Below are 15,547 nucleotides of genomic sequence, written 5' to 3'. Positions count from 1 at the left end.
ACAGTAAAGAACTGTAATATGCAGAAAGCTATTTTAGTAATCCCACCATCCAAATGTTTTTATTGAAAGGTAGTCTTGTGATAGGCATTAAGGAGGGTACATATACCATGGACCACTGGTTGTTATTTGCAAACAATGAATCATGGAACACTCCATCAAAAACTAATGATGTACTGTATGGTGACTAACATAATATAAAAAAATAAAATATAAATAATAAAGGTATTCTTTTAAATTGTATTCTTCCATTTTTTGAGAATTAACCAGAGGAAGTTAATGCTAAGCTATTTTATAGCTAGAATGTTTATTATTATCTAGGTGATGTGTTAAGCTAGTTTGTTTTTCAATGTAAGTTATTAAATTCTTTGATCTATTTGGATTCAGTGTGTAGCCCACCCAACATATAAGGTTCCCATTTTTAGTGTGTGGGTTTATTTGTTTTGTTTTGTTTGTTTTATTTTGTTTTGTTTAAGGAGTAGAGGACAGAGGGAGAGAGAGAGAATCTTAAGCCCAACACTGGGTTTGATCTCATGACCCTGAGATTATGATCTGAGCTGAAATCAGGAGTCAGACACTTAGCTGACTGAACCACCCAGGTGCCCCTAAAATAAGGTTCCCATTGTAAACACACACACACACACACACACGCTCCCCCTGATGCCCAAATCACCTGGCTAGAAGGCGCAAGGAGTTGAACTGGATCTCCCCCTGCCTCCAGTTCCTCCCTCACATAACAAGGAGTGAAATGGTGCCAACTGTGGGCCAAGGGATTCGGCAAGGGACACGCCCCCCTCGTTAGAAGCAAAATCCCCACTGGAGAAGGACTGCTATGTTTAAGGACTATTCAAGGAAAGAGCCTGAGAAAACTCCAATGTAGAGAGCCATCCATGGCCATGAGACCCGCAGTCCTGAGGGAGGAAAACATGACATAAGGGAAAGACATCTTGCATTTTAGAAATTTATTGGCTTATACTTTTCTACAGTCTTAAGGAATGAATAAATTAATCAACACAGAGTTTTTTGTTTTGCTGTCTGCTAATGTTGTTTGCTGACTGATTTTTGAAAAGCCTTTCAGCTAACAGTTCCACTTTTGAGGTCAACCCAGGCCTCCCTCCTCTTTTGTCCTACACCCTGTGCCTTCACCCTGTGGGGCAGCTTCCTGACCCCTGAAAGCATTGGGAGTTTTTGAGTCCAGACTTACACTTTGGCCTGGACGGTTGTCAGATTAAATGAGCCTCTGTACATAAAGCTCTGGGACCTATCAGCCCCTTCTTCTGCTCAGGTTTTGCAAGAAGTAGGAGATAATCAGTTCCGGGTGGGCACCCACACCAGATGGAAAGATGATTTGTCTTATGCTTTTGCCTTTCAGGAAAGCGGGTATGCCTTGGAGAACAGCTGGCCAAGTCTGAGCTGTTTATTTTCTTCACGTCCCTTGTGCAAAAATTTACCTTCAGGGCCCCCAACGATGAGAAGCTGAGCTTAAAGTACAGAACGGGCATCACCATCTCCCCAGTCAGCCACCGACTCTGTGCAGTCCCTCGGTCCTGATGTCGGAAGTCGCTGGGCAGGGAGAGGAGAAAGGAAGGCAAAAAGTGGTGCGTCCTTGAAGGCACTGGCACCTACTCAGAAGGGAGGTGATGAAATGGAACATGACTCTAAGGGACAGCCATAGGAATTGAACTCAAGAGGAAGCACAATCCAAATCCCAGCCTTGCTGTTTTCTCTGATGGAGCCTTGAGCAGATCTGTTATGTTGTGAATGATTTACCTTTTCATCCAGGAGATGAAAAGCAGATAATGATTCTTCCTCTAAAGGAATGGACTTTGAGTGGTTTGGTAACCATACAGCTTATCAGAAAAGTTAGAGCTGAAATCTGCCTTTTTCCTGCTTGCTTCTTTAGACATGGATTTGCTTCTAGCCTGTGGTGGTGGCTCAGGTCACAGTGGTGCCAAATGTTTGGTAAGAGTTAGAATTTGGACCCTGGGGCAGCCAGAGGCTGCCCTCAAACGCTGTCACACTTGGTGGCACTATCCAAGCTTTACCTTGCTCCCACCCTAGAATGGCCCTCTGGGAAGTCAGCTAGGCAGCTAGTACTCCCTATTTGTATGCAGGTTTCTACAAGGAAGCAGTTTCTGTAGTTTACTTAAGGGAATACTACACTGGCTGTGGAATCAGGACCGAGTAGAGTGTGACCACTACCAATTAAATGCGGGGAACATGTTTGGGAAACAAAGTGGAATTTACTTTCCATCCTTAAGAGTATCTGTTTGCCTCAATTCCTCTATCAGGCATCTTTCCACAAGGATTTAACTATGGGGTGGGTGTGAACTTTTCTGGCAAACAGATGGTCAGCTTTTGAATGGTTAAATATTACCAGCCTAAACTCAACAGAGCCCTGGTACAGTATTTTATAGTAGGGAACCAGAAATGCCAGAATCTTGCTCAGTCCTTCTGCATGTAGTTGCTGAGGGGAGACAATGGGAAGAAAATTGAAGGTCAAGTAATGGACCATCAGTAATGCTGATGGTCCATGGAATTTGACGTCAAACCCCAATACAAACAAACACAAAAACACCTGCCAAACTGGACTAAACCATATGGGAGGTCTTTTTCCCCAAGTTGGAGACCTTGTGTGCTTCTGCCTGCTCCTCTGGAACTCTGCTACCACCATGTAAACAAGCCTGTGTAACCCGATGGAGGATGAGAAACACACTCTAGTCATTGCTGTTGCATCCCTAGCTAACAGCTGGCTGACCCCCAGAGCTCTGCTGAGACCATCTGAGATGAGCTGGACCCAAGCATATCCAGAAGCTGAATGCAGATGCATGAGTGATCCCAGCTGAGACAAGAATTGCCTGGCCGAACCCAGCCTAAACTGCCACCCAGAGCTTTAGGAGTTAAATGGTTATTGTTTTAAGCCACTGTGTTTTCAGATGTACTGTTACACAGCAGTAGCTAACTAATATATATTCCTTGAGGGCAGGAACAGTATCTGTCTTTTTCAAGAACAGTGCCTGGAACATGATAGGACTCAAAAATAGTGGATTAATAAAATAAGGTAGAATCATTATGGGCGGGTGCTAGATTAGACCTATCACTCCAAATCAGATCTCTGCCACTACCCCTCTGTCCTTTTCACCTGATTCCAATGACCTGTTTCTCAGTCCTCATGCCAACTTCTGTTACATTCCTTCAGGAACAAGGTAGGAGGAGTGCAGGCTTGTTCTTACCTCACTGTGTCTGTTCCATTTCCCAGGTGGCTTTCTGAAATGGGGCCACCTATTCCTTTCCCCATGCTTATTTCTTAAGAATAGGCTGATGTCCCTGGATGGGTATTTTATACTATTTGGGTCACACTGTGTTTTTGTGCATTCACCATCAGCTGTGTGTTCTGCTCTGAAAAGTTAAGAACTTTTCCCCCTGCTTTTAAAGCAGATAAGAAATTAAGCAAGAATAAAGGGTCGAATGGAAAGGGCCACTTTCAGGGGCCGGCACGGAATCATTGATGATGCCTATTGCAACAGTCAGGGTCAGAACAGAGGTCTCTCTTAACCCAAGTACATCAAAGGTCCAAAGAGATCACAGGGCTCTGAGGTACCTAAAACAACATTAAAGATTCAAGGGGGTGGACTGCAGGCCATACCTAAATTCAGTTCAAGGTTTTACCATTAACTTCTGCCTGTGAATTAAATGGGCTACTTTACTTTCTTCAACTCGTATCCTAATCTGAAAAATAGAATTAAATAATACCTACTTTGGTAAATTATGAAACTGATCAAAAGAGCCAATATCCCTCTCTGGGTTGTCTCTCCTTGTGGTACTCGGCTCCATGGAACAGTTGTGGATAACCGTCTTGATGCATCCAAGAATGGCCATGCCACTTGCTCAATAAAATAGCAGAAGTTCCACAAGCTCAACATGTTTCTTTCTTCTCTGCCACGAGATCAGCAATGTCCCAGATAAAGTTCTGTCAGCTTACATCCAGGTGACAAAGACATAATGCAGAGTCCCAACTGATTCATGATGGACATGCAATAAGACAAACCTATTTTGTTGTGAGCCACTAAGATTTTGGGATTTTGGGTTATGCAGCGTAAGTTATCCTCAACTGTCTGATACATCAGCAATTTAATTGAGAGGACCATATATATTTGTGTTTGTAGTTACTGTGAATACCAAATATGCATGTGAGTCTCTCTCTATATATACGTGTATATACATATAATATATATACTATATATATAGTACTGTATATACATATATACATATGTATATACACACACACACTACATACACTTGGCATGTAATAGATTAAATTGTAGTTGTAATGCTGTTACAGTCCTTTCAGGCAAAAACTTATGATTTATACAGTTTTTCTTCTAGACAACTTGATCTTTTCCTCGCTGGATCACAGAGCAATAGATTCTATTAACTATAAGATCATTATAAATCCTCTGATGGGCTGCCCAAACTCTGCAACCCCTGGGCCTTCGCGGGCAGTCTAGGGGATCGGCGCCCTCTGTGTGTGGACTGTGCAGGGCCCTTATGTGTGGACCTGCTCCTTGGCCAGGCGTATGATAACTTTTGTGATCTGAAACCTGCTTGCTTCATCAGTCACATCTTTTAATGTTTTTGCCCAACAAGTGAGCTCCTCTCAATCTCCTAGACGGACTAGGTCCTTTGTCATTGTCATGTTTTTAAAGATGCTTCTTTTTTCTGTAAGAAGTATCTCATGACACAGGACAGAACCAGTCTGAATGTCAACTCTTCAGTGACATTTTTCTTGACTCTCAGCCAGTTGGTTGCTCCCTCCTCCATTCTCCGAGGAGTTTATTCAAAAGTTTTCATTTCCTTTATCCAAATAATCTCCCAGTTACACTGAGATTTTTGGAGGCAGCTGTGCCTTGCTCACCCAGGCTCCATCCCTAAGAGTTTTGGGGCAGAGTCGATGCTCAGTAAATGTCTGTTGGACTTATAGGATGAGGAGAGAAGCTGAGGGGCTGAGGCAGAGCAGGAGCACCAACGGTCCAGTGTCAGACATTTCCTGTGGCTACGTAGCGAGTCTCTGGGCTCTCTGTGCCCTAACTGCACATTCAAAGACTGTACACTAAGGTCCCTTCTTGTTCTAGAAATCTCACCTGTGCAGAGAAAATTCTGAAATGGCAAAGTGAGGACCTCCAAAAAGCCACTCTTCCACAAAAGCATCTAGAAAACTAACAAAAATTGTCAAAATCCATATTCCCAGAACTCTGAAAAGTAATCAATGTCTTGCCATAATCTGAGCATTTGTTTAAGGTGGAAAAAAAAAAAAAAAGAGCTGGATCTCAGTAAGAACAGCAAACTCTGTGGCATTTAACTTACCCTAGTCCCATTCTCTTCTCCCCAACTCTGCAGTCTCCTTAAAAAGCAGCAGCCTCGCTACCACAGAGTTGAGAAAACCAAGCGCCAAGGAACCACTGGAGGGGGCAGGATGGGTTTGGAGAACCCCAAAAGCCCGTGCCCAGACACCTGTCACCCTTTGACCTGTCTGGCAGGTCACCGAAAAACCCCATTCTCAGGGCTTGTCTTTATTTGACCTAACTCAAAGTGGAGTCTGTGTGAAAAAAGTCTGTATTTGTTGAAAAAAAAAAATAGGTAACAATTGTGCAACACTATGGTAACCAGGGTGGGGATACCAGTTGGTGCTAACAAGAGGATTACAAGAGAAAACTGGGGAAGGAGAAGTCCATGGGAGCTTCCAACAGCTCTGACACATCTCTGGGAATCTAAAAGGCCAAGCACATGGAAGGACTCTGTGCATGGCCAGGAAGGATCTGAGAAGGCCTTAATATCTCATTCTGGCTGACCTTGAGTCTCTGCATGAGCAGCAAATTAAATCTAAGAATTGTGAACTACCTGCTAGCATGTCCAAGACGTAACCTGCCTCATAGGCAGAGCCTTGAGAGCCTTACTGGTTTCAGGGCATTTAAGGAACCCTCTGTCCGAACCTGAGCTGAACATGGTACTAAGAGCAGAACATCCAGTCGCTGCACATGATGAAAAACAGAAATTTTGCAGAATCCGTCCCAGAAAGTCACCAAACAAGAAGCAACACAAACTACAACAGTAATAATAACAGACCTACAACAGTAATAACTACCACCTCAGGGTGGTTCTTGATTTCCAGAATTTCCACATTATATCATTTAATAGGTCAAATTTTTAACAAACCAATTATACACCACATAAAGAAATAGCAAACTATGTTCGGCACACAGGACACACAGTGAACAACAGAAGTTCCCTGAAGACACACAGGCACTGGATTTATGAAACAAAAAACTTAGGATAAGTTATTCTTAACAACTTAAAATATTAGTAAATTCTAATTAATACTATTTCAATTGAAAAGCCTTTAATAGGAGACATTTTTGCATATACTTATAATGTAGAACTTATTTTTATATGTAAGGACGCATTGTGAAAAAAATCACTACAATCAAGCTGCATAACTTATCCATCATCTCTATAGTTAATTTTGTTGGGAGGGGGGACAGTGGGCAGGGGGTTAGGAGCTATCCTTTCAGAAATTTCAAGTATGAAATGCAGCATTGTTAACTGTCATCATCACGACGTATATAAGATCTCCAGAACTTACTCATCCCACATGACTGAACCTTTGTACCCTTTAACGAACACCGCCCCATTTCTCCTACCCTCCAGTCTCTGGGCAACCACAGTTTTACTCCGTTTTTATGAGTTCAGTTTCAGATTTCACACTTAAGGGACATCATGCAGCATTTGTCTATCACTGTCTAATTTCACTTAGCACAATGTCCAGGTTGTTGTCCCTTGTTGCCAACGGCAGTATTTCCTTCTTTTTTCAAGGTTGAAAAATACTCCTGATTTCTTCTGGTTGCCAAAGGAAAGGACTGTCTTCCTTTTCTATTAGCACTTTACTTTCTAGCCTGCTTTATTCTTTCTTATGGATAGCACATAGTCCTGGTTTTTTTTTTTTAACCCATTCAGCTGCTCTGTACCTTTTGTACCTTTTGTACTAATGTACATTATACATTAGTATACATTAGTATACATTAGTATACATTAGTATAATGTACATTATACATTAGTGATTTTGATAAGTTTAATCAATTTTCATTTAAAACAACTATTGATACAGAAGAATTTATTATTACCCTTTTATTAAATGATTTTATCGTTCTTTTTGAAATTCTTCTCTCCTGCTGTCTTCCTTTGTGTATTTTTTTTAATTGATAGGCTTTGATTTTTTCCTCATTTTATTTTACGTAAATTCTGTATTTTTTCTATGGGACTTAACATAAACTATATTTTCTTTTTTTAAGATTTTATTTATTTATTTGACAGAGATCACAAGTAGGCAGAGAGGTAGGCAGAGAGAGAGAGAGAGGAGGAAGCAGGCTCCCTGCTGAGCAGAGAGTCTGATGCGGGGCTCAATCCCAAGATCCTGGGATCATGTCCTGAGCTGAAGGCAGAGGCTTAACCCACTGAGCCATCCAGGCGCCCCAAGAGACTTACATAAACTATCTTAACAGTCAGTTTCAAGTGTGTAATTTCACTTATAAACAATTCTGTACACTTTTACCTCTCTTTTCCCCTAACATTATACATTGGTGATGTCACAATTGACATCTATTTATATTGTGTGTCCCTTAACATCATTTATAGTTATTAATATTCTGCCGCTTACCCACCACTGTGAAGTGGTATCACATTACATTTACTTTGGCCAATGACTTTCATGCTTCCTTATGCTCTTGTGCTGCGTTTTAGCATTATTTCATTTCAACTTTAAGAACCCCCTTTAATACTTCTTTTTAGTCAAGTCTAGTGGTGATGAATTCTTTCAGCTTTTGTTTATCTAACAATCTTTACCACCCCTTTATTTTTGAAGGACTGGTTTGTCAGGGTAAGTATTCATGGGTGGTGGGATTTTTTTTTTTTTCTTTCAGTTTTCTGAATTTATCATCCCTCTTCCTTCTGGACTGCAGGATTTCTGCTGAAAAATCTGCCCATAATCTTAAGGGAGTTTCCTTGTGTGTAACATGTCATTTTTCTCTTGTGTCAAAATTCTGTCTTTAACTTTTGACAATTTGATTATAATGTGTCTTGGTGTGAGTCTCTTTCATTTTACTTGGTATCCTTTGGGCCTCGTGGATCTGGATTTCTATTTTTTTCTTCTAGGTTTGGAAAGTTTTCAGGTGTTACTTCTTTGAATAAGCCTTCTGCCCATCTCTCTTTCTTCCTTGTGGGACTTCCATAATGAGTATCCTCTAAGTCTCATAAGCTCTCTTCACTTTTACATTCTTTTTTCTTTTTGCCCTTTTTACCAAATGATTTCCAATAACCTTTTCATTTGTTAATCCTTTCTTCTGCTTAATCTAGTCTGTCACTAAAGCTTACTTTTGAATTTTTCATTGTAGTTACTGTGTTCTTCAACTCTGTGATTTCTGTTTGGTACTTCTTAATATTTTCTCTTTGTTGACATTCTCACTTAGCTCATGCATTATTCTCTACACTTCAGTGAACACCTTTATCATTTTTTTTTAGTTCTGTTAGATAAATCAGAAATCTCCATTTCATTAGGGTCAGTTTCTGGAGATATACCTAGTTCTTTTATCTAGAACAGATTTTCCTCTTTCTTCAATTTCCTTGAGAGTGCACATCAGATAAAACACCCACCTCTCCCAGTCCTCACAGAATGCCCTCAAATAGGAGATAAGCTTCACTAATCAGCCTGACCAGAGACTCTGAATGCCTCTCAAACCTTCGGTGCTTGTCCAAGCTGTCACCTTTGTTTTTAGTGGCCCCCCAGAGAATAGAGTATGCCAAATCCTGTCAGTGCTCAAGACAGATAAGATAAAAGCCAATTCCCCTGAACAGCAGCTGGAAAAGTTTGGAGCACTAGGTGCAAGGTCCAATTCCTTCTCTTCTCAGGGAGAAGCTGGGAGCAGGAGTTCATCACTCATCTGCTCTACACTGAGTTTGGAGAGGAGTTGTGGCAAACCCCTCTCTCTCATGGAGACCATACACTCTTTCAAATGGCTCTTTTGTTCTCTGTTGCCCCCAGGGTCCTAGCAAGTGCTGGGTCATGCTCACTCTCATAGATAACTGGGTTAGAAGCCAGTCCATTGTTAGCAGCTGAAAAGCCTGCGGGGGAGAAAGCCAAAGTGTGAAGTTGAACTGCTTCTAGGGAGAAGCTGGGGATTTAGTTTTATTCCTATATCATGCTGGGTATAGGAGCTGTGTGAAGTGCGCATACACTTGTTCAAAAATTCCAAAAGATTGGAGAGGAGTCAAGATGGCGGAGAAGTAGCAGGCTGAGACTACTTAAGCTATCTAGCTGATCTCCTGCTAGCTGATCTAAAGATTGCAAACACCTGCAAATCCATCGGCAGATCAAAGAGAAGAAGAACAGCAATTCTAGAAACAGAAAAACAACCACTTTCTGAAAGGTAGGACCGGCGGAGAAGTGAATCCAAAGCGAAGGGGAGACAGACCCCGGGGGGAGGGGCCGGCTCCCAGCAAGCGGCTGAACAACAGAGCACAAAATCGGGACTTTTAAAACTCTGTTCCGCTGAGGGACATCGCTCCAGAGGCTAAACCGGGATGAAGCCCACATGGGGTCAGCGTGGCCTCAGGTCCCACGGGGTCAGAGAAGGATCGGGGGTGTCTGAGTGTCGCAGAGCTTGCGGGTACTGGAACGGGAAAGCCAGCTACAGAGATAGAGTCGACAGTAGGCTCACAGCTCGGGGTTACCTTGAACTGGTCACAGGCTTGGTGAGCTCGGAGCACGGCCGGAAGTCAGGCAGACGGGAGTTACTGGGCGATGTTCTCTGAGGGCGCACGGAGGAGTGGGGCCCCGGGATCTCGGCTCCTCCAGGCCGGAGACCAGGAGGCCGCGATTTATATTCCCGTCCTCTGGAACTCTACGGACAGCACTCAGGGAACAAAAGCTCCTGAAAGCAAACCGGAGCTGATTACTCAGCCAGGCCCCTGGTAAGGGCGGTGCAATTCCGCTTGGGGCAAAGACACTTGAGAATCACTACACCAGGCCCCTCCTCCAGAAGATCAACAAGAAATCCAGCCAAGACCAAGTTCACCTAACAAGGAGTGTGGTTTCAATACCAAGAAGAGCAGTAGAATTCCAGAGGAGGAGAAAGCAAAGCACGGAACTCATGGCTTTCTCCCTGTGATTTTTTAGTATTGCAGTTAATTTAATTTTTTTCTTTTTCATTTTTTTTGCTCTTCTTCTGCTAAAACTTTTTTTTAACTTTTACCCTTTTCTTTTTTAATGTTTTTAAACTAGTTTATCTAATATATATATTTTTTTCTTTTTTATAATTCTTTTCTTTTTTTTTCATTCTTTCTTTTTGAACCTCTTTTTATCCCCTTTCTCCCCCCTCGCGATTTGGGATCTCTTCTAATTTGGTTAAAGCATATTTTCCTGTGGTTGTTGCCACCCTTTTAGGATTTTACTTGCTCCTTCATATACTCTTATCTGGACAAAATGACAAAGCGGGAAAATTCACCACAAAAAAAAGAACAAGAGCAGTACCGAAGGCTAGGGACCTAATCAATAGAGACATTGGTAATATGTCAGATCTAGAGTTCAGAATGACAATTCTCAAGGTTCTAGCTGGGCTCGAAAAAGGCATTGAAGATATTAGAGAAATCCTCTTGGGAGATATAAAAGCCCTTTCTGGAGAAGTAAAAGAACTAAAATCTAACCAAGTTGAAATCAAAAAAGCTATTAAGGAGGTGCAATCAAAACTGGAGGCTCTCACTGCTAGGATAAATGAGGCAGGAGAAAGAATTAGCGATATAGAAGACCAAATGACAGAGAATAAAGAAGCTGAGCAAAAGAGGGACAAACAGCTACTGGACCATGAGGGGAGAAATCGAGAGATAAGTGACACCATAAGATGAAACAACATTAGAATAATTGGGATTCCAGAAGAAGAAGAGAGAGGGGAGCAGAAGGTATACTGGAGAGAATTATTGGGGAGAATTTCCCCAATATGGCAAAGGGAACGAGCATCAGAATTCAGGAGGTTCAGAGAATGCCCCTCAAAATCAATAAGAATAGGCCCACACCCCATCACCTAATAGTAAAATTTACAAATCTTAGTGACAAAGAGAAAATCCTGAAAGCAGCCCGGGAAAAGAAGTCTGGAACATACAATGGTAAAAATGTTAGATTGGCAGCTGACTTATCCACAGAGACCTGGCAGGCCAGAAAGAGCTGGCATGATATTTTCAGAGCACTAAACGAGAAAAACATGCAGCCAAGAATACTATATCCAGCTAGGCTATCACTGAAAATAGAAGGAGAGATTAAAAGCTTCCAGGACAAACAAAAACAAAGAATTTGAAAACACCAAACCAACTCTACAGGAAATATTGAAAGGGGTCCTCTAAGCAAAGAGAGAGCCTACAAGTGGTAGATCAGAAAGAAACAGAGACAATATACAGTAACAGTCACCTTACAGGCAATACAATGGCACTAAATTCATATCTCTCAATAGTTACCCTGAATGTGAATGGGCTAAATGCCCCTGTCAAAAGACACAGGGTATCAGAATGGATAAAAAAACAAAACCCATCTATATGTTGCCTTCAAGAAACTCATTTTAAGCCCGAAGACACCTCCAGATTTAAAGTGAGGGGGTGGAAAAGAATTTACTATGCTAATGGACATCAGAAGAAAGCAGGAGTGGCAATCCTTATATCAGATCAATTAGATTTTAAGCCAAAGACTATAATAAGAGATGAGGAGGGCACTATATCATACTCAAAGGGTCTGTCCAACAAGAAGATCTAACAATTTTAAATATCTATGCCCCCAACGTGGGAGCAGCCAACTATATAAACCAATTAATAACAAAATCAAAGAAACACGTCAACAGTAATACAATAATAGTACGGGACTTTAACACTCCCCTCACAGAAATGGACAGATCATCCAAGCAAAAGATCAGCAAGGAAATAAAGGCCTTAAACGACACACTGGACCAGATGGACATCACAGATATACTCAGAACATTTCCTCCCAAAGCAACAGAATACACATTCTTCTCTAGTCCACTTCTCTATTCTGGAACTTTCTCCAGAATAGATCACATCCTCGGTCCTAAATCAGGACTCAACCAGTATCAAAAGATTAGGATCATTCCCTGCATATTTTCAGACCATAATGCTCTGAAGCTAGAACTCAACCACAAGCGAAGTTTGGAAAGAACCCAAATACATGGAGACTAAACAGCATCCTTCAAAAGAATGAATGGGTCAACCGGGAAATTAAAGAAGAATTGAAAAAAATCATGGAAACAAATGATAATGAAAATACAACAGTTCAAAATCTGTGGGACACAACAAAGGCAGTCCTGAGAGGAAAATATATAGTGGTACAAGCCTTTCTCAAGAAACAAGAAAGGTCTCAGGTACACAACCTAACCCTACACCTAAAGGAGCTGGAGAAAGAACAAGAAAGAAACCTTAAGCCCAGCAGGAGAAGAGAAATCATAAAGATCAGAGCAGAAATCAATGAAATAGAAACCAAAAAAACAATAGAACAAATCAATGAAACTAGGAGCTGGTTCTTTGAAAGAATTAATAAAATTGATTAAGCCCTGGCCAGACTTATCAAAAAGAAAAGAGAAAGGACCCAAATAAATAAAATCATGATTGAAAGAGGAGAGATCACAACTAACACCAAAGAAATACAAACTATTATAAGAACATACTATGAGCAACTCTACGGCAATAAATTTGACAATCTGGAAGAAATGGATGCATTCCTAGAAACATATAAACTACCACAACTGAACCAGGAAGAAATAGAAAGCCTGAACAGACCAATAACCAGTAAGGAGATTGAAACAGTCATTAAAAATCTCCAAACAAACAAAAGCCCAGGGCCAGACGGCTTCCCGGGGGAATTCTACCAAACATTTAAAGAAGAACTAATTCCTATTCTCCTGAAACTGTTCCAAAAAATAGAAATGGAAGGAAAACCTCCAAACTCGTTTTATGAGGCCAGCATCACCTTGATCCCCAAACCAGACAAGGATCCCATCAAAAAAGAGAACTATAGACCAATATCCTTGATGAACACAGATGCGAAAATTCTCACCAAAATACTAGCCAATAGGATTCAACAGTACATTAAAAGGATTATTCACCACGACCAAGTGGGATTTATTCCAGGGCTACAAGGTTGGTTCAACATCCGCAAATCAGTCAATGTGATACAACACATCAATAAAAGAAAGAACAAGAACTATATGATACTCTCAATAGATGCTGAAAAAGCATTTGACAAAGTACAGCATCCCTTCCTGATCAAAACTCTTCAAAGTGTAGGGATAGAGGGCACATACCTCAATATCATCAAAGCCATCTATGAAAAACCCACCGCAAATATCATTCTCAATGGAGAAAAACTGAAAGCTTTTCCGCTAAGGTCAGGAACACGGCAGGGATGTCCATTATCACCACTGCTATTCAACATAGTACTAGAAGTCCTAGCCTCAGCAATCAGACAACAAAAGGAAATTAAAAGCATCCAAATCGGCAAAGAAAAAGTCAAATTATCACTCTTTGCAGATGATATGATACTATATGTGGAAAACCCAAAAGACTCCACTCCACAACTGCTAGAACTTGTACAGGAATTCAGTAAAGTGTCAGGATATAAAATCAATGCACAGAAATCAGTTGCATTTCTCTACACCAACAGCAAGACAGAAGAAAGGGAAATTAAGGAGTCAATCCCATTTACAATTGCACCCAAAACCATAAGATACCTAGGAATAAACCTAACCAAAGAGGCACAGAATCTATACTCAGAAAACTATAAAGTACTCATGAAAGAAATTGAGGAAGACACAAAGAAATGGAAAAATGTTCCATGCTCCTGGATTGGAAGAATAAATATTGTGAAAATGTCTATGCTACCTAAAGCAATCTACACATTTAATGCAATTCTTATCAAAGTACCATCCATCTTTTTCAAAGAAATGGAACAAATAATTCTAAAATTTATATGGAACCAGAAAAGACCTCGAATAGCCAAAGAGATATTGAAAAAGAAAGCCAAAGTTGGTGGCATCACAATTCCAGACTTCAAGCTCTATCACAAAGCTGTCATCATCAAGACAGCATGGTACTGGAACAAAAACAGACACATAGATCAATGGAACAGAATAGAGAGCCCAGAAATAGACCCTCAACTGTATGGTCAACTAATCTTCGACAAAGCAGGAAAGAATGTCCAATGGAAAAAAGACAGCCTCTTCAATAAATGGTGTTGGGAAAATTGGACAGCCACATGCAGAAAAATGAAATTGGACCATTTCCTTACACCACACACAAAAATAGACTCAAAATGGATGAAGGACCTCAATGTGAGAAAGGAATCCATCAAAATCCTTGAGGAGAACATAGGCAGCAACCTCTTCGACCTCAGCTGCAGCAACATCTTCCTAGGAACATCGCCAAAGGCAAGGGAAGCAAGGGCAAAAATGAACTATTGGGATTTCATCAAGATCAAAAGCTTTTACACAGCAAAGGAAACAGTTAACAAAATCAAAAGACAACTGACAGAATGGGAGAAGATATTTGCAAATGACATATCAGATAAAGGACTAGTGTCCAAAATCTATAAAGAACTTAGCAAACTCAACACCCAAAGAACAAATAATCCAATCTAGAAATGGGCAGAGGACATGAATAGACATTTCTGCAAAGAAGACATCCAGATGGCCAACAGACACATGAAAAAGTGCTCCATATCACTCGGCATCAGGGAAATACAAATCAAAACCAGAATGAGATATCACCTCACACCAGTCAGAATGGCTAAAATCAACAAGTCAGGAAATGACAGATGCTGGTGAGGATGTGGAGAAAGGGGAACCCTCCTATACTGTTGGTGGGAATGCAAGCTGGTGCAACCACTCTGGGAAACAGCATGGAGGTTCCTCAAAATGTTGAAAATAGAACTGCCCTATGACCCAGCAATTGCACTACTGGGTATTTACCCTAAAGATACAAACGTAGTGATCCAAAGGGGCACGTGTATAGCAGCAATGTGTATAGCAGCAATGTCCACAATAGCCAAACTATGGAAAGAACCTAGATGTCCATCAACAGATGAATGGATCAAGAAGATGTGGTATATATACACAATGCAATACTATGCAGCCTTCAAAAGAAATGAAATCTTGCCATTTGCGACAACATGGATGGAACTAGAGCATATCATGCTTAGCAAAATAAGTCAAGCGAGAAAGACAACTGTCATATGATCTCCCTGATATGAGGAAGTGGTAATGCAACATGGGGGCTTAAGTGGGTAGAAGAATCAATGAAACAAGATGGGATTGGGAGGGAGACAAACCATAAGTGACTCTTAATCTCACAAAACAAACTGAGGGTTGCTGCAGGGAAGGCGGTTGGGAGAAGGGGTGTGGGGTTATGGACATTGGGGAGGGTATGTGCTTTGGTGAGTGCTGTGAAGTGTGTA

The 15,547-nt window shown here is 41.0% G+C and overlaps 1 protein-coding gene across 1 annotated transcript in view; it reads left to right on the top strand.

Annotated features, from left to right (window-relative positions):
* CYP2J2 (cytochrome P450 family 2 subfamily J member 2) overlaps positions 1 to 3,911 on the top strand; it is a 35,926-nt gene extending 32,015 nt beyond the window's left edge. Inside the window, exon 9 of the mRNA XM_082685250.1 lies at positions 1,370 to 3,911. Within this exon, the coding sequence (XP_082541376.1) occupies positions 1,370 to 1,548 (179 nt within the window). The 3' untranslated portion in view covers positions 1,549 to 3,911. The remainder of the gene's footprint in view (positions 1 to 1,369) is intronic.
* The last annotated feature ends 11,636 nt before the right edge of the window (positions 3,912 to 15,547 follow it).

This window comes from Mustela nivalis (genome assembly GCF_964662115.1).
Source record: "Mustela nivalis genome assembly, chromosome: 10".
NCBI lineage: Eukaryota > Metazoa > Chordata > Mammalia > Carnivora > Mustelidae > Mustela > Mustela nivalis.
Note: the sequence above shows the minus strand (reverse complement) of the source record. Positions and strands in the feature narration are given on the sequence as shown.